We start from the raw sequence: 27,643 nt of genomic DNA on the forward strand, positions 1-27,643 counted from the left end.
TTCTGGCTGCAAAAAGGAGCAATTTTACATAAGGGAGAGTAAGAACTCCAGGGTGACACAACCTCCTCACCTTCCTTTAATCTTACTTCCACTCCAGAACAAAATTACTCCTCCTTTTTGACAGAATAAATGAAGGCATCTTGTCTCTGAACAGTACTACAAGGTGGAGGCACTTCTCTACACTCTTCAGTTAAGTTGGTCCAAGGGAGGAGGAAAGGCTATAACGAGAACCAAGACGAGCACTGTAGCTGAAGTTGCTCTGAACTCGGAAAATACTGTATGTTTTATTTAATCTAGCCTATTGGTTTTATAGATTCAGCAGTGACGGGCTGCTCAAAGCACTATCTGTCAGCCACATGACCTTTGCTCTATAGGGAGCAGTGATCCAAGGATCAGTCTTACTTGTGCCAGCAGAAGCCCCAGGTGGTCAGAAGCACATGTAACAGAATAAAGAGGACTCCCAGTGGCTATTATCAGATATCTGATTCAAGCACCAGGAATCCTGGCTCAGCTATCCATTTGCAGGCCATGGAGCCACTGTTAGGGTAACAGTTCTCAACTACTGCTATCTACATTTGTTTCTCAGTAGGAGTCAAACTTCACTTTGCTGGTGGACATTGCTTGGTGAGTTTATTAACAGATTCTTAAAACACTGCTGTACTTCCCTTCTTATCGTGAGAGACGTCTATCACGTTTGGTCCGTGTCCCTTTGTCAGGGCTGAACTTGCTGCTGTCTCATTGCTCTACATGAGAGGAGAGTGGTCAGGCTGGAGAGCAGTAACGGCACAGGGCTTGGCCAAGATCCACTTCCCATGCACACACACATGCAGCCTCGACAGAAGGCCTGCCAACCAGCATGGGCAGGCTGCCCTGCAGCAACTTCCAGCCCGGGCAGCTATGCAATTCAGCAGTGACCTCAGTGCTCCTCTGAAGTATTTCGGGCACTCCAAGTAGGCCTCTTGTCTTCATAGCATCATAAAATGGTTTGGGTTCGGAGGGGCTTAACAGTTCACCCAGTTCCAGCCCCCTGCCACTGGCAGGGCCACCTTCCACTAGAGCAGGCTGCTCCAAGCCCCCTGTGTCCAGCCTGGCCTTGAGCACTGCCAGGGATGGGGCAGCCACAGCCCCTCCGGGCAGCTATAACCCCCGGCGAGGGGCTCCTCCGGCAGAGGGGCAGTGCTGTGCGGGCACACCGGCCCCCGAGCCCCGAGCCACCGCCGTCACAGCACCGACGGGGTGGGCCCCGCGCAGCCCGGCCCGGCCCGCCGCCACGCAACGGCGATGGGCCCCACACGGCGCCCCCTGGCGGCGGCACTTCCTCAGGCACTGCCCCTCTCCGCTCCCGCGGATTGGTGGGGGGGGGTCACGCTCTCTCGCGAGATCCCGCCGAGCGTGGCCGCTCCCAGCAGAGGGGCGGCGCACGCGGCGTTGGGGTGACGTATCGCGGCGTGGCGCTGCCGGTTGCTTCTCTCTGGGGCGGCGGTTAACGGCCGGCGCGGCGCGCGGGAGGGGCGGCCGCGTCCCTGTCCCCTTCCCCGAGGCGAGGCGGTGCCGTCCGGTCCGGTCCGGTCCGACCGGGCCCCGCAGAGCGATGATGGCCGCGGCGGCCGACCTGGAGTCCTCGCTGGAGCTGAGCCTGACGGGCAGCGGCGCGCTCCCCGGCGGGCTGCCCCCCGCGCGCTCTCGCATCTTCAAGATCATCGTCATCGGGGACTCCAACGTGGGCAAGACGTGCCTCACCTACCGCTTCTGCGCGGGCCGCTTCCCGCAGCGCACCGAGGCCACCATCGGCGTGGACTTCCGCGAGAGGGCTGTCACCATCGACGGCGAGCGCATCAAGGTACCGCCGCGGCGGGACGGGGCGAGGCGGGGACTCGCAGGCCCTCTCCGGCCCCCTGCGAGGCCGCCGGTGGTGGTGCTGGCCGCCGGTGCGGCCTGGTGCTGACCTCCGGCCGCTTCAGGCCGTGCTCCGGCGCAAGGTGCTTGCAGGAGAGAGCAGCCCCGGCCCGGTGCAGGGCTCCAGCGTCGCTGTAGGCAGCAGCAGGGAGACCAGAATGCGTGTGCTGACATGCTAGGGCCGGTGAGGCTGCCGCTGACTTGAGAACTGGGTATGCCAGCTGCCATAGCCACCATGCTGCTCGCCGGTGTGGTGCTGTTGCACGGGAGGGCTCGTAGGCTCTCCTGACATACTGCCATATCCCAAAAGTTGAGTGTTGTTCTGTTGAATAGCTTCGCCTGTATCAGCTCTGAAACTTTGTTTAAAACTATTTTGCCTTGCTCCTATTGGAAATATTATTAATACATAGGTTTGTAAAAATTCCTGCCATAGGCCAAACCTTTGTGCAGCTTTTAGCAGGTGTTAATCGATAATTTTACCTTAAAATGGACTTCACATTGATTGCATATCTAGTAACTTAGCATTGGCTGTGGCTACTATCAGCAGCTTTTTGCCTCCCAAGAAGTTGTGCTTCTCTGTTTATCAAGGATCACACCTACTTGGCTTACAGGTCCACAAAGCTATGCAGATACCACCATAATAAGCATTTTGTTTTACAAATGTCCCGTTAAGAAACAAACTGATCGTTGTTTAGGAGTGAACTGCTGCTGGTCTGGTAGAAGGTGGCCCTGCCGGTGGCAGGAGGCTTGGAACTGGATGATCTTTAAGGTCCCTTCCAACCCAAACCATTCTGTGATCAATGGTAGCAAGGTGTTACAATTTTTTATTTATTTATTTATGTATGTATGTATTTATTTAAGGATTCTGTTAGTATTGCTGCATGTTTAGGCAAGTGTGGTACAGAACTGGACCATGACAGGTTGGATACCTAGCTCACATCTGACTCTTGGTTTTCACTCTGATTATAGGTTTAGCTAAAGCTTAGTCTTAAAAAATAAAATTTAGTGAAAAATTAGATAGGAGGAAGAAATGGTATTTTGCCTTCTTTGCACTGTAAAAGCCCGGTAGATACATAAATGTCAGTGGTGATCCTTGCAGACATTTGCAAATTAGACTGCTAGCTGCTTACAAATGCAGTTTGCTTACTAGGACTAACATGATTTTGAACAGAATCCCCTTCTACTTCGGTTTTACAGTGTGTTTCTATGAGCAAAGTTTAATAACGTAGAAAAAGGGAGTGGCAATAGTCTTGGAATTGTATTTTTATTGAATGTATTTATGACTATCGTCATCAGGTTTTGTAATTACAGTTTGCAGTCATATAGCTGGAGGCTGTGATTTTTCCTTGCTTACTTATAAATTAATAAATTGCAGGGGGCGTGTAAGTCCATTTGCCTTCCTTTCTTTTGTGCTTTCTTTTTTTAGCTCGTATCCTTCTTTTTAACTAAAACCAAAAAATGAGTAAGAGTCTTTGTTAATCTTTTCTTTATAAGACACTGAAAAGCACTTCTTTGGCTGATGGCTGAGATTCTGTACGCCCTAATCCGTTGCTGTCCATGATGGAGGAGAGAACCTCCTGAGGAATGTCTTCTTGTCAGCACTGTCTTCTTGCCAGCACCATTTTATTGACTGGCATTTTCACTACCTCTAGATTATGCTTGACCTTTGTTGGAGGGAAGTGAAGAAGAATATAGCTTAATCCACAGTTCTGAGATGCTTCACGAAGGTTATTGTGCCACTTTGTTACATATGTTGCGGTAGGTTGTTTTGCTGTGTTCTTGAAAATATTACCTGATGAATATACCAGTTCTGGTTGAGGGAAGCAGAAAGCTGAAGGAGGCTCTTTTGACACACATTGTTTTTGCAGGAAGTTCTGTTTCAGCTTGAAAAGGAATAAACTTTATTGTTATGGCCATGCCTCCAGCTCTTAGGGGATGCTGTATGTGGTCAAGTATGCACCAGTTCTGGGTTGGGGGGGTTGCCACCTCTCGTGCATCTTCACCTTTCTTGGTTGTAGCTGTGAGCTCCAGCAATGCCTGTTGAACCAAGAGAGAGAGAAGCTCAGATGACCCAAATTACTGCCTGTTCTTGCTGTGCCCTGAAGGGAATTTTGCCTCTTGCACTGAAGGAGATTATAAAGTGGTGTCTTCTCTTTCTCTCTTCTCCCTTCCCCAGCCAGCTGGATGGTCATTCTTGTGCTGCTACAGTACTGAGCATTTCCTTTGCAGCTGGAAAATGCTGTGTCACTAGCAGGAACACAAGCACAGTTCTTGCTGGGGGTCTCCCACACAGGAATTGTGTAGAAATCCAAGACACAGGGATGAGTGTATTCCTCTGTACCTTGTACAGTAGGCTAACAGCTTCAGATGAAACACTGATGCCTGAATGTGCTGAATAAATTAAACTTCTCAACAATTTTTTTTCACTCTAAATTTTCCTCTTCCTAAATTGATCTCAGCATTGAAAAATCAAAGAAAACAATGATGTCACTCTTTACTGACCTACATTAACAGAGCAAAGGATGCAGATGAATTTCAAAGAGGGAAGTCCAAACATCATGTCCTATGCCTTTGAGCTCTTCAAGTTGCACCCCCACACACACATCTTGTAAAAGGAGACATAGTTTACCATTTATATTTTATTAAAGGCCAGTTACGTTTTTACCAGCACGTTAGAAACTATGTCTGCTAAGGGAGTCCTTGTTTATAAAACAGCCTTTCTGGACCCATAAAAAGGTGTCAGAAGGTGGGAGGTGCTAGCTGAGTCTATATATTTAAGTACCATTTGTCTTTCTGAGGGAGTGTGACAAAGTGAGTCTGTCCACAGTTTTATTAACAGAATTATGCTGTTAAACCACATTTTCAAATCGCACATTTTAAAGAGTAAAATGAGCTCCCTTGAAAATGGATGGTATTGAACTAATGAAACAGTAATCTTAATTCATCAATGCACATCTATTAATGTAGACCTTTTCAGTGCTATTTTTCAGTAGAGCAAATATTTGGGGAGGGAGCCCCCCAGAAATTGAATGGTCTTCTCAAGTCTACCTGGTAAGAGGAGAAAAGAAACCTTATAAAGTGTGAAATTGTCAGTGTTGGGGAAGGGTTTGCCTCTCAGTGGAAATGATTGTGTGTCAAGAATATTAACATTTTGTATTTCAGATAATGCCCTTCAAGCTTGAAAGCTGCATGTAAATAAAATTTAGGAGCAACTGTAACTTAAGTTTAACTTGGAAGAGAGGTAAACCTTTAATTTATTTTCCCCTTCTCTACTTAAGGCTGGCAATACACTTGCAGATCTGTGCTTGACTGAAAGATGACTGATTTCTGCTCTGTCAGGTAGGGAGAGAAGTGCAAGCTCACAGCTGCCTGTGAAAATGAGCTCCCTTTTTAAATTAATTTGATATAGCATTTTCCAAGATTATTTAAATGATTCCTTAACATTATGTTGTCTGAACATGAGGATTATTGCTGCTTTATTCCCTAGTCAAATTCCAAATTAACTAAAATTTTATGAGTCCCCTGACTTTAATGTTTTATAAGTGCATAGAAGTATCTTTCATCTGGGTGGGTGAATGAATATTACCTAAACTTAGGTGCCTATGTTTCATCTGATTGTCTAGGCTCCCTTAAGAGACCGTGGAGATGCAGTCAATTGTGTTTCAAATTTAATTGGCAAAAAGCAGGTAGGTATTTGCTCTAAAATGAGAAGGATTGCAGCTGACTACCACTTTCTGTGATCAGAGGCTGGGGCGACTTGCCGAGCTTTTCTCAATAACGTTAATGATCCTTTTAGAAGCAACACATGGATCTGTGTAAGTCTGTGGATCAGAAGCTGCAGGTAACTGAACTAGACAACAGAAGCCAAACTATTCTGATGTTCTCATGTAAATTCTCAGTTCTCTGATGAAACCAGTAACTGTCACTTCCACCTGCTTCAGCCTGAGTTTTTCTCTAGGGTGGGTAACCAGGATTGAACATAATACTGCAGAAAAAGTCACACCATCTTGAAACATCACTTACTCTTTTGCCTTCACTCTATCACACTAGTGATTCATAATGTCCCGTGATTGACTCATGTATCTGGATCATTATCCATTTTAATAATTTCCAAACTGATGAATCAATCCTGCACTTATAGGAAAAGTCCTTATTGTTAGTCACTGTTATGAAGACTTTGCATCAGCTTCTATTCAGTTTCAACTTATTTCTGTTGTTCCAGCTTTCAAAAAATTGATGGGATACTGTAATCTTCCTCTTTATCAGTGATGCATCTTCTTGCCATCAGCAGATTTTTCCCTGGCACTTGTTTTCCTTGTTTCTAATATCAACATCACTGTTAAAACTGTTGAGCGAGGCAACTTTCAAGACACTTTCAAAGTTTTACTGAAACATTTGGATCAAAGGAATACAGAACTGTGGTAATGGGAGAACAATTTCATCTAGGGGAGATACCAGCTGTACCTTTCATGAGAGTAGATTGAATTTTAATTTTACCCTCAGTGTTTACAGAACGTTTAATACTCCTTGAATTCTGAGTCTCAAGAAAAACTCTCATTCCCAGGGAGAAAACATTTCTTTCTGACATTCTCTGCTCAAAAGTTTGAAAGATGAAGTGCTGATCAACTTCCTCAGCAATCAGGGATCAGCTGCACAGGACAGACAGGAAGCAAGGACTCGGCTTTGACCCAAGAAATTAAATGGTGTCTCGGGGTTAACACCATCACTAAGGTGTGCATGATAGAGCTCCACACTAGTTTATTTCTTATGGTGTACTGTTAATCTTGCCATGCAGGTGAACTGGTCTGACTCCTGTATATTGCAGTCCCATGTCTCCTAGACAGCAAGGTTGTTAAAACACCACTGTGTCCAATTAGTGCACAGTTCTGGAGCGTACTCTGTGCATCTTTGGACTCTCAGCTTCCATTATACTAGGATGAGTGATGCATTTAAAATTTTTATTACCCATTACTTACATCTGCTTGTGTTTCAAGGCTTGTTTTTTTTTTAATCTGGACCTAAGAAATTTGAAAGCATTTTAGTTCTTCTGACTGTTTTTCTGTCCATTACACTTGACTAGGTTTCAGACAAATATGTTAAGTCTATTTCTGATAGAATGGTGTGAACTTGAAAACAATAGTAGCATGTTAAGATAACAGGAGGCTTATGCTTCCCCCCACCTTTTATGAATTCTTTGATAGTACAAAGCACTGTATGTACTGTGGTTTACTGTACTAAGCATTAAGTTAGAGATTCGTAACAGGAGGGTATGATTCTAGTGGATACACTGCAGAGATAAATTGCTTTGTTCTGTTGGTACTGCTGTCATTCATGCATGGTTTGATTTCTTCCTGCTTTTGTATAGTACCACAATAGGCAGCTAACTTCATGCTAAAAGCAAAACTTTGGGGAAGATGACGTTATGTTCGCAATTAAAAAAATAACATCATCTGAGAGTTGTGCTGTGAAACACCTGTTCTTTTTCTCAAATAAAAGTGCTATTGCGAAGACTTCAGGATTTGCTTTTGTATAAATCTTACAAACTGCTCCAGTAAACTTTAATTAATAAATTCCTATTTGGGATCAAATTTCATCATCATTTCTTCTTGGCTTCAACTGTGAACAGCTCTGAAAGCAGAAGTTTCTGAAATTGTGTAAAAGCAACAGTTTTCTTTGGCACAAACTTCTCAGTATGATTAATTCTGAAGAGTGGATTTCTGTGATTATGTGACTCCCCTAGCTACAGGTGATTTGTATTATTTTCCAACATGAGTAATAAAATGTCATTTTTCTCTCATTGCCTTTCCCTTTTCAGATCCAGCTGTGGGATACAGCAGGCCAGGAGCGCTTCAGAAAGAGCATGGTGCAGCACTATTACAGGAATGTACATGCTGTTGTGTTTGTGTATGATATGACAAACATTGCCAGTTTTCACAGTCTGCCATCATGGATAGAAGAATGCAAACAACACCTTCTTGCCAACGATATACCACGGATTCTTGTTGGGAACAAATGTGACCTGAGAAGTGCTATTCAGGTACCTACGGACTTGGCCCAGAAGTTTGCCGATACTCACAGTATGCCGTTATTTGAAACCTCTGCCAAAAACCCCAATGACAATGACCATGTGGAGGCCATATTTATGACACTGGCTCACAAGCTTAAAAGCCACAAGCCATTAATGCTTAGTCAACCCCCAGATCGTGATGAAATACATATAAAGCCTGAACCAAAACCTGCTATGACGTGCTGGTGTTAAATTGTACAGCTGTTAGCTGTCACCTTGTCTAGTTTGCAAATGCTTCAAAATTATGATCTTGGCAAAGTTCTAGGTTTTGGTAGCAATTACAGCAAATCTCTTTGGCACTTTAATGTGGGGTGTTTTTTTTTTTTAATTTCCTGGTGTAGATGTGCCCATCTCATGTTTTTGCACTTTGTAATTGTACTTTCAGAATTACTGAAGTTTCACTATAGATATACGGGAAAGTAAACTTGCAAGTGAAGTTTTGACAAAGCAATTCTACTTGAGCTCTTGCTGCCTGAGATTGTTTTCATCACTTGTGGTAAGGTTATAAATAGTAAGCCAGTTTACTAATACTTTTGGTTGCTACTTGCATTTGAATATTGTAGGAGAAAAGTGTTTTGTGACAGCCAGACAGCTTGATTTTTGGGTCAGAGAGGGGGAGGTTTTTGGCATATGGAGGAATATTCGGTGACTGCTAGCAAATTGCTAAGCAAGTACCTTTTGTTTTAAAAATAAACCCAAGGACTGTCAGGTGAAGTTTGGGCTGTCAGTGTAGGAGCAAACTGCTAGCTTTTGGCCTGTCATTCCGCTGTAAACTTTGTCTGTGTTCCTCATGCAGTGATAAGAGAATTGACAAACTTGTCCCTACCTCTATATACTTAAAACTTCCTTCTATTTTTTTTTTCTTTTTTCATGATTAGCATGTAAAACTAAACTATGCATTCCTTCTTATGGAAAGTACTGTAGCACAGGATTTAGGGTAAACTTGGGACTATAACTTCTCTGACCTTACTAAAACTTCAGTAAGGATTTATTTCTAAAGATGCTGTATTTGAGTTGAGTCCCAGGGTAAGTAAAAACACTTAGTAAAAGATTGACTGAAGTTGGCAAAAGCATGCTGGTTTTCAAGGATAGGGATTTCAGAGGGGTTTGATGATGATGAATGCTTCTCAGATACCTTGAAAAAGGTTTTTACAACCAATCTGATTGATAACATATTTTAGGGATGGAAATGTTTAGGACAGAATGTTAGGAATATGGGACTTTCTTAAAATACTTCTGAATGCAAAATAAATTAGATCTTGAAATATGGAGAAAACCTGCCCAATACATTATCTGTTACAGATTTTTGAGCTAAAACCTGTTTGTGTAATGTCATGGCTGAATGCGGGACATCTGTGGCATTACTGTTGTGAGTTGGTAATGTGTTGGGTCAGATGAGGGAAGTTACTCCTAGAACCACCTTCTTCTGTGTTCTCATAACTGTAGCTGGTTTATATTCAGAAGGTCAAGTTTCGTAATAAAAATGGTGCTAGGTTGCACATAATTATGTAAGGTGAAATGTAAGCCATAGAATGCAGTCTATGACTTCATTCCTGTGCCATGCCAGACAATGTTTTCTGGCTTAGTTTTTGAAGGAATTGAAATAAAAATGAAGATTTTTGTGTACAATGCTGATGGGAAACTAAGTGGAAGGGCCAGTTAAGAAGCTGCCACCCTTGTGATTACATTAGAAGCAAGTCACTGAAACAAGATAACTAATACTATTTAAACTATTATAGTTAATAATACGTAATTCTATTGCAAGATATACTGAAGGAGGAAAAATTCATTGACTTTTTTCTAGATTTAAAGCATTCAGCTTGGTCTCGTATGATTAAAATATAAAGCTGCTACAACCATTACAGTAATTTTGTTTAGGACGCATTTGTAAAAGGGAATTTTTGTATTCACTCTGAACCTTACATGACTAGAATTTGGTTTACAGTCCTTTCAGAAACAATCAGCTTTTTAACACTAGTGTCCTTAATGATTTTTTAAGAAAAGGATTAATCTTAAATTCATGTGTATACTGTTGTAAATAAATATGGTTTACAGTCCTCTTGGACAATTTGTTTTTCACTCATGTCCTTAATCCTTTTTCTCAGAAGGATCCATCTTAACTGTTTGTATAGTATGTCAGCAAACTTTTTTGTTGGTTTTTTTTTTTTTTTTTTTTAATTAAAAATGACAGAATGAAGAATTCCAAAGCCAGTCAGGTTGGGGGCTGAGGTAAGAAAATTATGTAGCTGCAATGTTAAATTTGATATCAAACATCTGCAAATCTGTTAAGCTTTGAGTTATTCACAACCTGTAAATAAGGGCCCTCATGTCATTAGACTTGTGTGGAAGCAGTGTTTAAATATGTAATTTTGTCTTCAGCACAAAGCATGTTTTAATGGTTCTGCCATAAGGGTAATGTGGTCAGTAATGCAGGATTCAGTATGCTTCCTGGCTTTCAGTGGTAACGTGCTGCCCACAACATTGATGTCAAAAGTACTGAATACTTTGTCTATGTATTTTCACTTTACCAAATTGTAAAGTTGGGTCATTTTCTATGTGTTGAGGGGGAGGGCAAGACATAATCCCAGAAACCTAATAAACTGGCTTTGCCACAAACTGTTGTCACTTGTTCTCTTTATCCTAGGAATGGTGATATAATTTCTTATGGTAAAATCCAATAAAATACTGTAAGGGAGGAAAAAGAGTTTCTAATTTCTGTTTGTGTGGGTGACAGTTGTGTAGAAGACTGTCATAATACTTGGACTACTGTCAGTGCTTTCTTGCCATGGCTCTGAGTTGTTTTGAAGCATCCGAAGCACTTACCTGATAATTCAGAGGCATGCTTGGGTTTTATTTCAGGTCCCAGCAAAATGGGAAGTGATACAACAGTTATAAAACTAGGAATTACTGACTGTTGGAGGTATGTAAAGACCCTAAAGGAGTTTTCTCCATTACTGTTCTCTTAGTATCACCTCATGTTCAGAAGTAAGAGCTCTTAATTTCACATATGGGTGGGACTTCTTTGTTATCTCAAAAGTCTTGCTGATTTCCATCCATGTACACATGCACATATAGAGCAAGGCTTCAGTTCCAGTTAAGCTGGCTTTTTGGTAAATGTCATAGCCCTTTCCCCGCAAAGGAGCTCTCAAATAGTTTGTGTTTATACTGTTTTATTACTGTGCTATTTATTCTCCTGTTCTTGTTCCTCAATGTTGTATTAAAAAAAAAAAAAAAGTAAAACATGTTGTAGAGATGTCTTGCCTCTTGAAACGAGATTGCAGTCATCACTGCTCACACAGGCTGTTAATTCTGTTGAACAACTAAAAGAGTTTGCCTATTGAATGTGCGTTTGCGCTCTGGGAGTAACCAGAAGCAGGCTCAGTAGACTAGCAACAGTGCAATGAAGTTGTGAGCCCTTGTGCTAGGCTGACACTAGCTGTTTCACCAGACTGCTTAGGAAGGAAGCAGTATGCAGCTTGGGAAGGCAAGAGGCAAACATACAGACTTCATATGCGTCCTAGTATTCATGCAAATACTTGCTGCACATTAGGGTTTCCTTGGGGTTTTTTTGGGGGGTTATGTCTCATGTCTTCCTCGTGATGCTATAGTTAAGCACCATCAAAATGCATGGGTTTTTTTTGGCGTATACTGTGATCTGAAAGCAAAAATTGCCGATCCAATATGGTCTAACATACATAGCTAGTAAAGAATTTGGAAGATGAAATTGCTCCATTTATAAACCAGTAATTTTAAAAGACAGATTTCTGGGTGTAGTGAAAATAGATAAGGCCCCCTGGTGAAAGTAGTATCTTTCACCTTATTTCATCTCTAAAATACGGCTTAATGATCTAAAACTCGGTTAAGCTCTGACTCTCATGGAAGGGAATAAAGTCAAGAGTTCATACAAGAAGGAGGTTAGAGGCAGCCCTGCCTTCTCCGCCTCCTCTCTCTCTGACCTTCATCACCTTCACCTGTGACGCATGGGGGCTTTCCCACCCAGAATCAACAAAACTGAACAGCAAAAAACATCACAACTGTTTTCCTTCAAACACTGCAGTTTTGTGTAATGACAGAACTGATCGGTGTAATGCTCACTCCTAGACCAACAGTTGCTGGGTTTGTGCCTGTCTCCTGTAATATTTGATGATGTGCTGGGAGGGCATCTCCTCTCTTTTACAACTGGTTATAGACTCTTGTTACCCGAGTCATCCTGTTTGACACACAGTTATCATCTTTAAATTGTAACCTTGCACTATCATTTTTCCTGACTGAGCATCTGCCAACTTGCTGCTTTTATACATACATTTGAAATCTTATTCCTTGTCCCCTCTCACCTGAATATATAGTCCTAATAGTCTTTTCTTTTTCTCTCCAGAGTCCTGCTTTCACAGGACCACCTTGATTTCCAGATAAAAAGTAGGGCCACATATCATTTTACAGTAATAGTAATGTTACTTCTACAATGGCAGCCTAGTTTTCCATGCAAATCAACACAAAACCTACTTGTAATCTTTAAAGTTGTAGATAACATGAGAAATGGCCATTATTCTAGGACTCACAAAAAAACCACTGTTCTGAGTTTGAGGGTTTGGTTTTTTTTAACTCATCTCTTGGCACCGGATGCCTGAAGGAGGCTTCTCATTCATGTGGATGAATGGCAGCATCAGTGGGGGCTGTGAAGCGACATTGAGAGGGAAAGAATTGCTGCTGGTTCCCAGTGACGTCCTGGAGCTCACTGGGCTCTGTACAGCCTCCCAGCTGCAAAACCAGTGTCGCAGAGGCTGACACCTATTGAAACACTTGCTGAAGGCAGCTCCTTGTAGTTCAGGAAGATATTGCCAGAGCCCAAAGGAAGGCATGTAAAAGCTGCAAGCTATCCGGGGACACCCACCAGGGTGCATAATCCTGCTCTATTACCAGCCTTTGCTGAATCACCACCAGTTAACATGAATCTTGAATGGTAGAATACTTAGGTAATCATTCAAAATGAATGAAAAGCAGATTTCCCAGCAACACCAATGATCATTTCAGAAACTCATAATCCTTGTCCTGTCCTGCTCTTCTCACCCCGGAAAAACAACCCAGAATGAGTGTAATATGACCAAAGCCTGTGGACAGAGGTACGGTGGTGATCACTGACCAGAAATACGGCTTGTCGTTGCAACTAAGAGTGAAAATGTCAAAGTCTCAGGGTAAGCAGGCTGATTAGTACAGACACTGTTTGACTTTCTCTTAGTACCAGCAGAAGTGGTCCAGGCTCGAGCTGTGCTCACCTCAGTGGAAAAGGCTGTTCTGTGCCTCTAGCTACAGCAGGGATGGCTGCTTCACCTGCCCTCAGCTCAGAAAGCAACCAAGCAGACCAGTATCAACCATTCAAAAAGAAGTAGCCTGCTCTCTCTTCCCCAGAATTAGTTATTATAACATTGGCTTTGAAATAAATGGTCCATCTTAGAAAAGTTGAGAGGTCCTGTCTGCTTGCATCTTATTTTGAAACCTGTAGGGTGCACTTGGATCTCACAGTTTGGGTTTCTGTTAAGAAACGGAATTTGAAAACAGACGATGTTGCTGTTGTTGTTTCAAAATGTATAAGCGAAAACCCCACCAGAATCTTCAAGTAGTTACTTGCTCCTGGAGAATCAAGGAAAATCAACTATATTTGACAACACTGAAGAGCTCAAGGGGCTTTTCCTCTTATCTGCCCATCATAATCCATCTTTCTGTACAGTCAATTCATATCAGGTCCTGGTTTAAAACAACTCTATAGCACTGCAGCAGCCCTGCCTCTTTGAGAGTAAAAGCAGTACATTGGGTTGTCAGATCTTGGTTTGGGAGTGGGTTTTTTTTTCTACCAATACTAATATTTTTCAGTAGGAGGTATACAGAATGTCAAATAAAAGGATAAGCATTGTCTTTCTTGTCTTTCTAACAGCTTGTAAGTTCCTTTTTAAACAGACTCTGTGTTTCAGATGCTGCGAAACCCCTGAAAAACAGAAGTGTAGCATAGATACAGCCATAAACACACAAAATCACAATAATGTGGAGCCCAGAGAGCCGGTGTGATTACAGCCTGTCTTCTTCATACACACGTGTATGCACATACACAAACAGAGGTATTAAATAAAAGGCAGGAGACAGCTGGTGTGAATGTAAGCGTATGAAAAGTAAGAGTCATAAGACCATGATCTTAGCTCAGGACTTCCTTTTGTTGGTTGGGCTTTTTTATTTCTGACTGTGTGCATTGCCTCTTTTAAAAGGTCACAGGCAGAAAAAAGGCTCTGTTATGAGGCAATGTGGTAAACTCCCTCTCAGTGAATATTTTTAGTTATTTACTTTCAAAAACATCACACTGCTCACGTGCTGTGCGGACTGTTTTTCTCTCCCTGTCTGAGTCTTGGTTGTCACTTGGAGTGCAGACCCCTGGAGCTGGATGGGCTTTCCTTCAGCTCCCTTATTTCTCCCAAGTCCCTGTGTAGCAGCAGGCTAACATCGGGATGTTGGCAATGTGCAGGCTGCTGAATGTGTTTTAAACCCTCATCTTCAGCCTTCATTGAAGGGAAAAAATATCAGCCAAAGCTTAGTGCTACGAAATGAACCTGTCAGGGCTTAAGTTCAAATGAACTTGTGTTTTATGCACCAGAGTTAAACTGGAAGGCCTCGCCTAGGGTTGGTGGTACTGCTAGGATTTTCTGAAGGGTTAAAGAAAACCCTGTACATGTCTATGGAACAGAATTTCTGGTAGCATGTGACTAAACGGGTGAGTGACTTCAAATAGTTGGTGGTAGAATAGGGGAATGTGTATTATATGCTGTCCACACACTTAGACTTGTTCCTAAACATTTAGGGTTTTTTCCTAGGGGGCTTTTGGCCGGTGTAGCCTGGCTGGCCATGCTCTCCAGCCACTGTCCACCCAGGGGACACCTATCAGCCCTGCTTCAACTGCCCATGCCCCTCGGGGCAGAGCTGCGGGCAGGCAGCCTTGGCGCTAGGGCCATTGAAGAAAGGTGGAGGTACAGGTTGACGTTCTTGGTTGCTCTTGTGTAAAAGCCTAGTCACCTCCACACCCCTCACACCCACCCCTGTGAGGTATTGAGGTGCTGCTGTTCTTGTCCTTTGTAGTACTCCAGCCCCCAGTGCTTTGCTTAGTCCAGGAAGGGCACACAATTAGGAGAAGACTAATCTGACCCTAAAATACATGCAACAGCTTTTCCATTGACTTCATATTTTTAACCCACACATAAATCAGAGGCAATGTAGGGTTCCTGGCTTCAGCAACTAAAGATTCAGCTGCAGATTAAAAAAAACATTTGCTAATCAGAGGGGGTTTTCAAGTTCCTGAATGTGATTATTCATCCTCATCACTACCATGAAGTACTAACTTCAATACCGAGCTAATATCTGAGTCACTGTGATGCTGCTGTTAAAAAGCACAATGTTGGCAGCCCTTGTGATTGGTTTCTAAGGCTTGCCATAGTTGTGCTTTTCTCAAACCACATCTGAAGAGAAATAATTCATTTCAAAAGTTTCAGCTTTCACGAAATAGGTATATTTCATTTTTATGCATAGTGATAGGTGATATATAAATACATATAACATATCTGTTATATATATAAAGTATGAGAAGGAAATACGTATATGCATAAATGTGCATTTATATTTGGGGCATCATAAGTGTGCATACTTTGGCATTGTAATGCAACACATTGCCAGGGGTAGGGGGTTTATGCAGAATTACAGCTTTTTGGTACAGCAGTGATGCAGTCCAGTGCTAGCACCTGCTTTAAAGCAGCAGCTCTTTTGCTTTATGGGTGAAGGACTGTTTGATGGAGCAGACTTGGGTCTACCAGGATTGCTCGGCTGCCTGCAGAAAGCAGAACAAGACAAAGAAGTGACTACAATAAGAGATGGTTATGGCAAAGAGGAACACCAGCCATAATTCTAAATCCATCTTGTGGTTATTGGGTGAGGGGCAAGGGCTTAACATTATTTGCATGTATTGTTTAAGTATAAACAGTATATATACAGCAACTGATAATGATTTAAAAATGTGATGACTGCACTTCTGTAGTGCACAGAAGTCAGAAAATGAAATATAAACCAAAGTATTCTGTTTTAATTAAGACGACATATAAATGTCATGTCAGTTAAAGAGAGTGCACATATTTCTGGAACTAAAAAAAAGGCAGTACTGCAACAGCTCAGAACGCGCAAGTGAAACTACGTGGGTTTATAGTGTGCTTCAGTTAGATTGACCTGCAGAGGTGCAGGACAAAGCAGTTGCTATCTTTACAGAAAAGCTGCCGGGAAAAGCTGTTTGCTTTGATGGACTTTCCCCCCTCAAGTTAGAGTTAAATCAAAGGCTGTTTCCCCATACTTACTTACACACTGTTAGTGCTAGAGAATCATGGAATCATATCTCAAGTTGGAAAGGACCCATAAGGATCAAGAAATCAAGCAGACTGATTCAAAAAGTGCATGCCGTGCCCTGGTTATATTAGGCGGGTTTTCTGCTGCCTGTAAAGAAAAAGAAAACCTTCCTCCTTTCAGTGGCAGGCAAGTACCGCTTTCTGTTTTCAGAACATAGCTGTATTTTGATTGATTACTCCTACGCCCATCCTTTCCCAGCTCTTTCAAGTCTCTCTTTTGTAGGCTGCTTTCACCTAGCAGCTAGCAGTGCATTTCTGTCTATGGCAGGTTGCTGGGTGAAAAGGAAGCAGCCAGCCATGGAAGCTGACACAAGAAACTGCTGTATTAGAGCCACTGAGACCAAGCAAAGACTCTGGGGAGAAACTCTTGATTTATCAAGCCAGATAATTCTCCTGCTATGAACTAGTACCCTTGCATAGTAAATGGCTCTATATATTTTCTTTAATGAGCAAGACCTGGAGTCATTCCCCACACAGAATATTTCAGGCCAGTTCATTCACCTGTAGTGAAGTTTGACTTAAAAATTTAAGTAAGTAAGTACACTGGAAGAGGCAGGGCTCCAGATCATGCAGAGCTGTGATTGATTGTTTCATCCCCTGGCTTCTCACTGCCTTTTGCCAGCAAAGGGGAAAAATATTTGTGCCCAACAAAGCTGACTGCTTTCCACCGCCCTGACCCTGAGCACCAGCTCAGCAGCACAGGGGAGGAACTGTGCCAACCATATATACTGGGAGCTTGCAAAGTGCCTTAGGGGTGAGGGGCAGCGAAGCTAAACCCACATGTTGGTAGCAAAGTGTCCAGTGCACACCACATGAGTTTGAAACCATTCATACTATTACTCAACATGGATGAAAAGCAAAATGTTCCTGTCAGAGACTGCTGTATCAGTGTTGGATTGCAAGACTGGAAGTGAATTTAGAAAAAACCCCAATCCTGAACAAGCTAGTTGTCAAAAACATACCCAAAAGGGTTCTTTGACCATCACCATGATGAAGAGCCCTCCTCTTCCCCACCTCCCCAGTACCTTCTAGGGGGAAACGGCCAGCAAATACTTTGCCCTTAGTTGAACATTAACTCATGGAACCAGCTTCCCTGATTAACCTTCTGATTATACCCTGTGATTAATGCTGGCCATTGCTGATGGAGAGGCTGCCAGCCTTCGCTTTTATAGCCCGGGGATTCTGTGTGCCTTGTTCTGCATGTCAGGAAATAAAGTGACATTTGGCTAAGCTGACTCAAGATAAAAAATACCAAACATTTTTGGACGTAGGTGCCTTGTCTTGACAATACAAATAATGCTAACACAAGGTGAGCACAAAGCGCTTGGTGTCCTTGTAATTCTGCTGTGCAGGATCACATAACCGAGGTCCATAACCCACGTCAGAAGAGAGGTGCCTGCAGGCTGCACCAGTTAGATCAGCCGTTTCTGATACACCCAATGAAGGTTTGGCCTCAGGGAGATCTAAGACGTGTTTGCATCTATCATTCCTCTTCAAAGTGCCAAGATACTTCCATTTCTTAGCAGCAAAACATGAGGCGCCTGTAACTAAGGTGCAGCGGCCACGTGAGAAGGTTGTTACAGTGCAGAAGCAGCCCTGGGCTCAGGTGGAACTCGGAATTTCTATTTCCTTGCCCCAGGCTGCCTTGCTTTATTCTGCAGGTGCTGTGCTGAGGTGTACCTACTGTGACACCCACCTCTGGACCCAGACTGCCACCCTGTCATGTGTAACCATACCTCCCTGCAGCAGCCGCGGGCCTTTGCCCACCCCAAAGGGGAAATCTTGCAGTGCTGGGAAGTAATGGGGAAGTTGGCTTGGTTCCTGGGATCTTGCCAATGAGGAAAAGTCTCTGGGGAACAAGTAACGAGGCCATTTCTGCTGGAGGCATTACGGATGTGTGTTTGCACAGTAAATAAAACTCCGTCTGACTTCCATCAGCAAAAGCTGACACAAACCATGAAATCCCCTGGGAGATGCGGGCAGGCTCTGGGAAGGCACCATAACTAGCATGCGGAATAGGCTGCTAAATATAGCTCTGGAAGCGGCAATCAGGAATACGTTTTCTGCAATGCTAACCAATTAGAGGGAGTGGCATTAGACTGGTATTCAAGTTTCCACCAATTTCCCTGTTGCAGCTGTTTTTTTCTTAGCAATTTCCCCTCTTGTAGAAAGAACTGTCGAAATCGTGTGTGTGAGTGATCTTAGGTGCTGGTATTGTGATAGCGATGCTGCGATTGCACCACTGAAAGGGCTGTAAAAGGCAATACAAATGTCCTGGGTTTACCAGGAGCCGTTTTGCTCCTTCTTAGTAACTGGTGCAAGCTCTGTGTTTTGACTTCCAGCCTGGGCAGAGAGCTGATAATACCGATTGTTTTTGGCTGTTGCTAAGTGGTGTTTATTCTGGCCAAGGACTCTGTGAGTCTTATGCTCTGCTGGGGACGAGGGAGGCCGGGAGGAAGCGGGGACAGGACACCTGACTCAAGCTAGCCAAGGAGGTATTCCATACCATAGCACGTCATGCCCGGAGGGGGAACTGGAAGTTACCCGGAAGGGGGAGGCTCTCGCTCTTCGGGGGGTCGAACTCGTTCGGCGGTGGTATCGTATTCTCTTGTTATTTTCCCTTATCAATATTATCATTGGCGGTAGCAGCAGTGATTTGTGTTATACCTTAGTTACTGGGCTGTTCTTATCTCAACCCGTGGGAGTTGCATTCTCCTGATTTTCCTCCCCATCCCTCCGGGAGTGGGGAGGGTCGGGGGGGGTGGGGTGAGTGGACGACCTGTGTGGATTGGTTTAAACTACGACAACAAATAATACAAAAAAATCAATTCCATACATTTTTATTTAGAAGTAGCATAGAGCATACTTCTCTTTTACCCACTCATACTTCACTGTCTGCTCTTAAGGTTGTTTCACTGCCAAAGGTCTGTCTAACACTATTGTTACAGGCTGGAGAAGAGAAGGCTCAGGGAAGACCTTAGAGCAGTATTCAGTGCCTAAAGGGGCCAACAAGAAAGCTGAAGAGAGGCTGTTTACAAGGACATGTAGTGACAAGACAAGGCGGCATGGATTTAAACTGACAGAGGGGAGATTTAGACTAGATCTTAGGAAGAAGTCCTTCATCGTGAGGGCGGTGAGGCCCTGGCACAGGTTGCAGAGAAGCTGTGGCTGCCCCATCCCTGGCAGTGTTCAAGGCCAGGTCGGATGGGACTTGGAGCAACCTGGTCTAGTGGAAGGTGTCCCTGCCCATGGCAGGGGGGTTGGAACTGAATGATCTTAAGGTACTTTCCAACCCAAACTATTCTATGATTCTATGATTCTGTGATGCCATGATCAAAATGCCATCAATCAAATGCTTTCCAAGCTGCCCAGGGCAGAACAGTGTGGGTACCCGGCTCATGTCTCACAGCTGTGCCAGCTCTTGGGTCAGCTGTGGTTGTGTCAGCCCCACAGGACAGCTGTGGGTGTCTTACCCTCAGCTCAGGAGTTACCCTTCTGAACTGAACAGAAACAGTGCTGCATTCAAGCAAGGACTAGTGACATATTCTCTGTGTGCCTGCAACAAAAGCCCATTGCTCTGTTCAACCAGCAGTTGAGCACTGTTGAATTATACCCAGTATCTATCACATCATCTCATACTGTAAAGACTAGTTACAGAATAGTATTTCTGGATGGGACCATAACTTCCGCCCAGAAACAATGCTGTGGCTGAGCAGTGCATTTTAGCAACAAACTACTTCTAGCAAGTTTCTTCTTTCAAAGGCAAACTCTGTTTTAGACTAAAAGAGAATGAAACTCCCACTGCTTCTAGTGATGAGGAATCACAATAACCTCTTGGGGAGTCTTACTTTATTTCATGGACAAGAACAGCAGTTTATGTTAATCAAGGAGAAAAACCTCAACATTTCATCACAGACTGCTTGGAGTGATGCCAGAAGCATCTCAGGATGTGGAAAGGAGTCAAGCTTGGTGCTTCAGTGCTTGCTGACAGGTACTATACGCACAGAATACAGGCACAGCTTCACTTTGTGAATTACAGTGGTTGAATTACTTCATTATAGTAATTATTTTAATACAGTCATTCAGGCAGTCATACCTTCAAATGGACATCCGTAGTGACACCAACTGTATTAGTTCCCTCTTCTCTCGATAATAAATCTTCTCTGAGAACATTCCTGGGCTTACATGCTTCATGGTGGGCATGACTTACCCTACTACTCATAGCACTTTCTCAAGTCAGGAACTTTCTAAGCCCTGTTTGAATGTACGTGCTGCGTTAATCTACATCATGAGATAAGTAATCTACCACTTCATGCTCAAGGCCTGCAGGCAACATAATCACTCGGTAGACACCTCTAAGCCTACCTGAAAGTGAATCATAAAGTACATATGGAAATTCTATGCACCTCAGGAGATAACGAAAGCTGGCTGGAAGCTGCAGTTCCTTGGGCTGGAAGACCAAGAAGTCCCCTAGAGAACCTCCAGCAGAGGACCTTGCTCTAGATCTGCAATTTCAGTGGCGTATGACCCAAAATGAAGAGTTTTAAAAACTTGCCTTCTGCAAAGTTGAAGTGGAAAAACCTGAGCTGAATTCAGAGTATCTAAGTTACTCTATAGGAGGAGCTATTGCAACTCTAGTTCCTACCACACTCTAGCATTACACTTCACTGACACATGTACAACCCACAGAATCCTCATTTTGATGGAGCTACCTGAATGGTATTGGCAAGGCTTTGTATCATAAACTTCAGCTGCCCACATCCCTGCCAAGAATAAAAGGAATAGCACTCCAAAGCTCAGTAACGAAGTGGGTCCTTCATTATTCTTCATACACTACCACATCATCCAAATAATTCATTTGGTAAGAGGAAGAAACTGCAACAGCAGTTGGAGGGGAGACATAATCCACAACCAGTTTCTTTTAAAAATTGTATTTAATATTTGAATGCCTCAGGCTAGCCCTGCTAGACAAACTGCATGATGAATTCTAGTGGAATAAAACATGATTGAAGTACAAAAGCTGGAGGAATAGATGTGCTTTCCAGAGGCAATGAGGTATTTTAACTATACAGAGTCTGAATGTCCAAAACCATCTGCAGATCTTCCCATTTGCACTATGATCTTTGCTGCACATTGGGCATTCAATAGTTCTCTTTCTCTGTGTGTTTTTCGAAAGGCCAAGGAAAAGTGCATAACCATCTTTAACAACGAAGAACTCCTTGCATCTCTCTTGCCACACTTAGACTGGTAGCTTTAAAATGCTCAGCCACTCTTTCAAGCCATTCTGATATATGGTGGAGGTTTGGACGCATCTTCCTCTGCATCTAAGTCCTGGGCTGGAAACTGATCTGGGAAGTTAAAAATTCTGCCCTGAGGGCCTGTGTGGGGCAGGAAAGAGGAAACCATTATTAGACCTGGGGTAGACATTTGCACAAAATCCTGAGTTCCTTCTGGCTCAGCGTATTTTGGTTATCAGGATTTTGGCCTGGGATGTAAAGCTTACTCAGGATGTTCCTTCAGCATCCCTGGTGAGTAAATACATGGAGGGAGCTACTCACTTTGTGCAGCGCAAATCATTTCCACAGTCTGACTACGGTCCTCACTAGGTTGCAACCATTCCTAGGAAAGAAACAATGCCATCAAAACCTTCATCTGCGAGTTTGTTCAAGAGACATACCTGAAGTCATTTTAAAAGCCTGTGTAGTCCACCTCTCCTAACAAGTTTTAGTTTTAAAGTTTAAAGTGGCTTCACATTACATGCTTGGTATCTTGAGTTGAGAGCAGCTGCCTTGTAACCTCTACCCATTAATTCCTTACCAAATGAGCTGGTTGGATGTACATGTTTAATACAGCATCAGAATTACTCTAGCAGAGAAGTAGCTGGTATGTACTGAGCTCACCTAGCAGAGATACATGGTATGTGCCCCATCACTTGAGGCAAAGTCCTCATAATTTAGCAATAAAATATGGTGTGTTGTCTCCCCTACACTTCACACACGGTACAGGGGATATTTTTCTTACTGAATTTGTAGTTTGAGGGATAAAGCATCTCTGTATATAAGTACCAGTAACTCTCTGAAATGCTGTACCAGGAACAATTGTTGGTTTAAGAGTGAGAGAAAAGGAGCTCTCTTTGAGGAGAGCAGGAATTCATAGGAAATGGCACCACAGTAGCTTTCAGCACTACTGGTTTGGAAAATGGAGATAACTTACGGTAGGTCTTACACAAGGATGTAAATAAGAGGGAGGTAGTAGAAAGAAAAATACAGAAAGTACAAAACCCTTCTAACACGCACTTTATTTCTTAGAAGTAGCCCTGGATGACCAAGGCAGAGCTGAGGCTAGGTTTATAGAAGCAAAACACATCTCCCCAGTTTCTTCCCCTCCTACCCGCAGTCAGTACCAGTGAATGGATGCCCTGGACTCCTCACTCACCATCCCAGTTACACTGTCGTAGCACGAGCAGCGTGGAAGGCTCCGGCATCCCAGATAAGCCATCACCAGCACAACAAAAGCACTGCAGACAGAAGCAGCTAGCATGGCTACATTAGCACCTTTGACTACTTTATTCAGTATGAACTTCTGCAAGCAAAACCAGAAACATTAAAGCCATACTCAAGAAGTGAAGCTCTCCACTGAAAAAAGCATTCTAATGACTGCAAGAATGCTGCAATTGTGCTATAGGAGACTGATTCAGGGTCAGTGTTATTTAAGGCTTCTCTTCCTGTGCTCTGAAGAACATGCCAAGTGTGAACCTCAAATAGTAAAAGAGCAAGCAGTAAAATAAGGTTTTGGATTAAATGTAAGACACCATGTAAGAACATCAGGCTTGGAAACAGTTTTAACAATGAGTAGAAACCCAAGGAATGGTTGTTCCTCTTCACACTGAGAAATGTCTTCTTGCTATACTGCACCTTAGCAGACTGACACTTCGATTTGCCCTGCAATAAACTAATGAACAGCTTTATCTACCTGCAATGTCTTCATCCCACAGGGAGCCATCACTTGTACCAGGTCTGAGGTACCAAAAGCCTAACTCATTCCTTCTTTTCAGCTTTACAGTGGAGGATACACTTGAAATAATACCCACGTTTAACCATCTGACCTGTAACTGCTGTAACTTTATCACAGGCATCCAGGCGAGCTGCGCATTAGTTCACACAGCCACTGACACAAGCCATGCTGCTGCAGCAGTGAACAGCAGGAGCTAGATGTAAAATATCTGCCTAGCCTGCACAGGCTTTGTGGTTTTCAGTACCCAACTCAATACTTAACTGCAGACTTACCCCAATTATTTTTAAACAAGGGCCCTGCTGCAGGCACCTCTTCAGACTCTGATTTAGGCACCCAGGAAGTCTGGTTCTGTTTCCAAGTCATGCCTAGCAATGTTTGCAGGTTAAGACAGTCATGTTCTCCTGTAATAAGCATGGTATCAGTACTTACAGTATGGATAACATGGACTGGGGCAGAACTCAGCTCCTCCTCTTCCTCATAGCTCAGTGTGAGTGAGCTATAAACTATTATGATGAGGATGGCAACACAAGAGGTTATGGAAGAAACTATCAGCACATTCACCTACACAGAGAAATTAAAGGAGAAAAAGAAGGGGAGCAGGAATTAAAACTATCCTCTGACCAATCCACACAGGTAATATAGACCAGATGTTCTGACAAGCATTGTAAGTACTGGTCTTTGACCTCCTGTAAACACGGAGAAGTTCTCAGCAGCAACAGCCACTTGGAAGCCAAACACAGCACTGTAAAGGTTTCCATGATACTGGATTTCTGAGCTACAATTGAGTCGCAAATCTTAACCACAGGAGCTAGCTGGACCCAAAGACTTTCTTCTTAGAGATCTCTTACTTGTAGACAATATTCCCCCTTGAAATTTACATGGCTGGAGAGACCTGCCTAGGAAATGCAACCCAATTAACTTGTTTCCTGTTTTAGTGTACATAATTCTTAATAACAGGAAGAAACACCAAAAGAAATGCATTCAAAACCAAGTGGGTTTACAGATCTTTGCTTGTTAGAGCCAGCATTTCTCTGCTGCAGCAGAAAACAAGGCAACGCTTCATCCTCCTTTTGCTTAGGAATGTAGCAGCTTTTATAGAGCTAACTCAAGGAAATAAGCTCTCAATCCTGCAGAAAGACCAGACAGCTCATTCCCTACCAAAACTGGTTTTATTGCCCTGGCAGTTTGCCCCTGCCCCATACACACACCACCACCACCACCACCTCATCTTACCAGAACTGGGTTCTTCCTCTGAGAAGAAAACAAAGCCAGGAGGCCTGGGACTCCCATCACCTGCAGAGCACAAAATGAGCTGGTAACTGGGAGGCAAGTATCAGATTCCAAAGATAAACTATGACAGAGCAGAAGAAAAGCCCTTGTTTTCCAGGCTTGGATCACAGTAACTGTGAGGTCAGAAATGAAAGAGAAATGCTGTTTTCTTCTGTTTTCCTTTGCAGCATCTCCTGGGAGCAGGACACTGGGTGAAATGCATCTTGACCACTTGCTACCCCCACAGCCGCAACCTTCCCCCTCGTATTATAGCTCTAGCCACATCACAGAACTGATTAAGTCTGATAGAAGTGCTAAAAGTGCACACTGCTTTCCCAAGTCCTTATGCATCTTGTAGATGGAAGAAAGGTATTACTGAAAGGAGATGGGCAGCCTGTGGATGGAAGAGCTTTGGTGCAGCTCTCTGGTGGTGTGTCTCAATAGGGTGGCATCAGGGTGCTGGGAGTGAGAATGCCCACCGCCACTACTTGTGGTACAGAGAATTAGCGGCACTGTGCTGTGGACACAGCTTGCCACTCAGATGTTCTTCTACACGATGTGAGGATGAAGCAGTCCCCTCCTCATCTTCAGTGGCTTCTCTGTGGTCTCATGTTTCTGCACAAATCCCTATCAATTGCCACGATGCCCCATTTTCTACGCTATCCAGTAGAAATATGTATTATTACATGGTTTATTTTATTAGCTCCTTCAGAGGAAAGCTTGTTTGCACCCTCCTGCCTATACCACAATATGGAAACTTTAATTACCTGCGTACAAAGCAGGAAATCAGGGAAGAGGTGGCAGGAAGTCCTGGGCTCCCTCCCACCCCCAAGCCAAGTACCTGTAGGTAGCAGCAGAGGAAAAAAACCAAGACAAAACAAAGCATAGAAAATAAAGTGCTACTTTACCATCCCAGCCCAGACTGGAGCTCTGCTTATGCTCAGCTGAGACTCAGTGCTGAAAACCCCATCTATGAGCCCGCTGACGATGCACACTGTGCTGAAGGCTATCTGGAACAGCCCAAGCACGACCATGCTCCTCTGGTTAAAGATGAAGTACCGGTAGCGATCCATGCCGCCTTGATGCACACATAAACCTCCACACGTGGAGACTGGAAAGCTGCGCCGTGGCCCTCCAGCAAAGCCGAGACGAGCTCGTCCTAGGCAGGACAAAGAAGGGAGAGGAGCATCAGCACCCGGGGAGCACCGGGGCCTGTGCCCGGCAGGACAGCGCAGTCACCGGGGTACAGAGGTCACCTCCTGCTGGGGAGAGGTCTTCGAGAAACCCCTGCCCGGGACACCACCGCTGAGGCCGCTGGATGGAGATGCGCCATCCTCACTCCAGCCCCGCCCACCGCCAACCTTCTTCCGTCGGGGCTGCCCCGGGCTTCGCCCCCTGCAGAAGACAAGCTCCGTCCGTCCCTCGCTGGGAGCCGCTGATCCCTCGGCAGGGAGGCGATGCCGCCAGCACCCGGGACGGGACGGGACGGGACCCGACCCTCCTCGTCGCCGCTGCCGGTCACCGAACGCCTCCCGGGGGCAGCTGCAGCCGCGGGGGCAGCGACGAGAGCGGCCGGACCCAGGAAGCGCCGCACCAGCCGCGCCCAGCCTCCGGCGCCGGTTCCTCACCTGCGGAGGCTCCGCCTCCGGGGAGCGGAGCTCCGATCGCGGCCAAAAGGGACCGAAAGGCTGCGGGAGCCACGGCCGGAGCTCCCGCCGGCCCAGCGCACGGCAGCGGCTGCCCCCGCTCGCGTTCAGACGGCGCCGGCACCGCAGGGGATGTGTCCCTTTTCCATACAGGACTTTCTCCCCTTTTGCTCCAGCCTTAAATTCCTCTTCACACGGCAGGCGCGCACGATGCTTAAGGTTGGGGAAACCCTCTGTATGTAGTACCGCTAATGACTTGCGTGATTACCTGAGCAGCCAAGGGCTCCTCGGCACAGGAACCCACCCAAGCGCCTCCAGTCAACTCCAGCGCTAGCAAGCGCTGCCCTAAAACATGCCTGCCCTCCACACCGTTTTAAGAAATCAATTCCTAGGTTAGCTACTGTTTCTGTAAATAAACCCACAGCCTCGCCGTGGCGTGAGCAAAGGACTGCACCACCTGTCTACGAGTGGAACACAGCTAGGCAGGGGGGAGCCAGACCATTGGGTCAGCTTCCACACAGCAAACCCTCATCCTTTCAGCTTGAAGGCTCAATGGGCAATGCCAAGGCCGAACAAGTTCCTCTTCCACCTTTGGAAAGAGAAGGCATAGCCTCCGTGCACTTACACCCAGCACATCAGCGCAAGAGGCCAAGTCACCACAGCAGTTGCAGAGATCACAAAGGAGGGCAGGGCAGACACAAAACCACTGTCCCTTTTTCCACCCCTCACCCCGCAGGATGTATACTGCAAATCAGGAGACAAAGCCGTAGGTTACCTGCCTGCAAGGTTCTGCTGGTTGCTGCCATGCCTTCCTACTGCCTCAGGCAGCAACAGCAAGAGAAACATATACCGGTGCACTGTCACCTGCTTTAAAATACCAGTGTTAAAGACACTTTGGCATTCACAGGCAGGATGTTCTTCCATACCACAACACAACTGAAGCCCATGTTCTGTGCACTGAGTAGAGAGAAGTGAATAATAGCAAGAGCAGCAGAGGTGCCAGAGACCCCCAAAGGCAGTACTGCAGGAGTGTTCTGCTGCTCAACCACTAGTAATAGAATGCGGTCTAGAAGTGTGTTAACCCTGCACCAAATCCCGCTCCCGCACACCAGCAGATGTCACAAAGCAGCCACACAAGGAAGGGGGAGAGATCAGAGGATGCCCAAAACCATGACACCCAAACAAGAAGGAGAGACGATGATTCTGTTGAATATTTTAATATCTGCATTGCCTTCATAGCGCAATTAAAGCAATCTTTAAAATTCACTTATTACAAATGTTTGTCAAGTCTGTTTTTCCCCAGAAACATTTTTCTTACTTCCTTGCAC

General features: G+C 44.4%; 2 protein-coding genes across 4 annotated transcripts; one reads left to right on the plus strand and one right to left on the minus strand.

Annotated features, from left to right (window-relative positions):
• The first annotated feature begins 1,436 nt into the window (after nt 1–1,436).
• RAB33B (RAB33B, member RAS oncogene family) lies at nt 1,437–27,581 on the plus strand. 3 transcript variants are annotated; one of them, XR_010614356.1, is made up of 3 exons: nt 1,437–1,840; nt 7,712–8,459; nt 24,858–27,581. XR_010614356.1 is itself a non-coding variant. In XM_065687455.1 (2 exons), exons 1-2 carry the CDS (start codon nt 1,592–1,594, stop codon nt 8,153–8,155), a joined length of 693 nt encoding a protein of 230 aa, XP_065543527.1. In that variant the 5' UTR covers nt 1,437–1,591; the 3' UTR covers nt 8,156–10,579. The 3 variants fall into 3 exon arrangements, 1 of the variants encoding a protein (XP_065543527.1); XR_010614357.1 differs by lacking the exon at nt 24,858–27,581 and adding an exon at nt 10,823–11,250; XM_065687455.1 differs by lacking the exon at nt 24,858–27,581 and having other exon boundaries at nt 7,712–10,579.
• On the minus strand, nt 21,302–26,292 carry LOC136018334 (uncharacterized). Its single transcript, XM_065687472.1, has 7 exons — nt 25,926–26,292; nt 25,729–25,828; nt 24,634–24,693; nt 23,830–23,961; nt 22,822–22,968; nt 21,945–22,005; nt 21,302–21,764 (listed from the first exon to the last, which is right to left on the minus strand). The coding sequence occupies exons 1-7, from the start codon at nt 26,000–26,002 to the stop codon at nt 21,661–21,663; spliced, it is 681 nt and encodes a 226-aa protein (XP_065543544.1). The 5' UTR covers nt 26,003–26,292; the 3' UTR covers nt 21,302–21,660.
• Nucleotides 27,582–27,643: the final 62 nt, after the last annotated feature.

Source organism: Lathamus discolor, chromosome 1 (assembly GCF_037157495.1).
Source record: "Lathamus discolor isolate bLatDis1 chromosome 1, bLatDis1.hap1, whole genome shotgun sequence".
In the NCBI taxonomy this organism is placed as follows: domain Eukaryota; kingdom Metazoa; phylum Chordata; class Aves; order Psittaciformes; family Psittacidae; genus Lathamus; species Lathamus discolor.

Excerpts from the sequence above, each read along its gene's own strand:
- RAB33B (XM_065687455.1), top strand. The coding sequence starts at position 1,592 with ATGATGGCCGCGGCGGCCGACCTGGAGTCCTCGCTGGAGCTGAGCCTG. Across the intron at positions 1,841-7,711 it reads TCGACGGCGAGCGCATCAAG|ATCCAGCTGTGGGATACAGC; the intron begins GTACCGCCGCGG and ends TTCCCTTTTCAG.
- LOC136018334 (XM_065687472.1), bottom strand. The coding sequence starts at position 26,002 with ATGGCGCATCTCCATCCAGCGGCCTCAGCGGTGGTGTCCCGGGCAGGG. Across the intron at positions 23,962-24,633 it reads AGAGGAAGAACCCAGTTCTG|GTGAATGTGCTGATAGTTTC; the intron begins GTAAGATGAGGT and ends TTCTCTGTGTAG. Across the intron at positions 22,006-22,821 it reads ACGACAGTGTAACTGGGATG|GAATGGTTGCAACCTAGTGA; the intron begins GTGAGTGAGGAG and ends TTTCTTTCCTAG.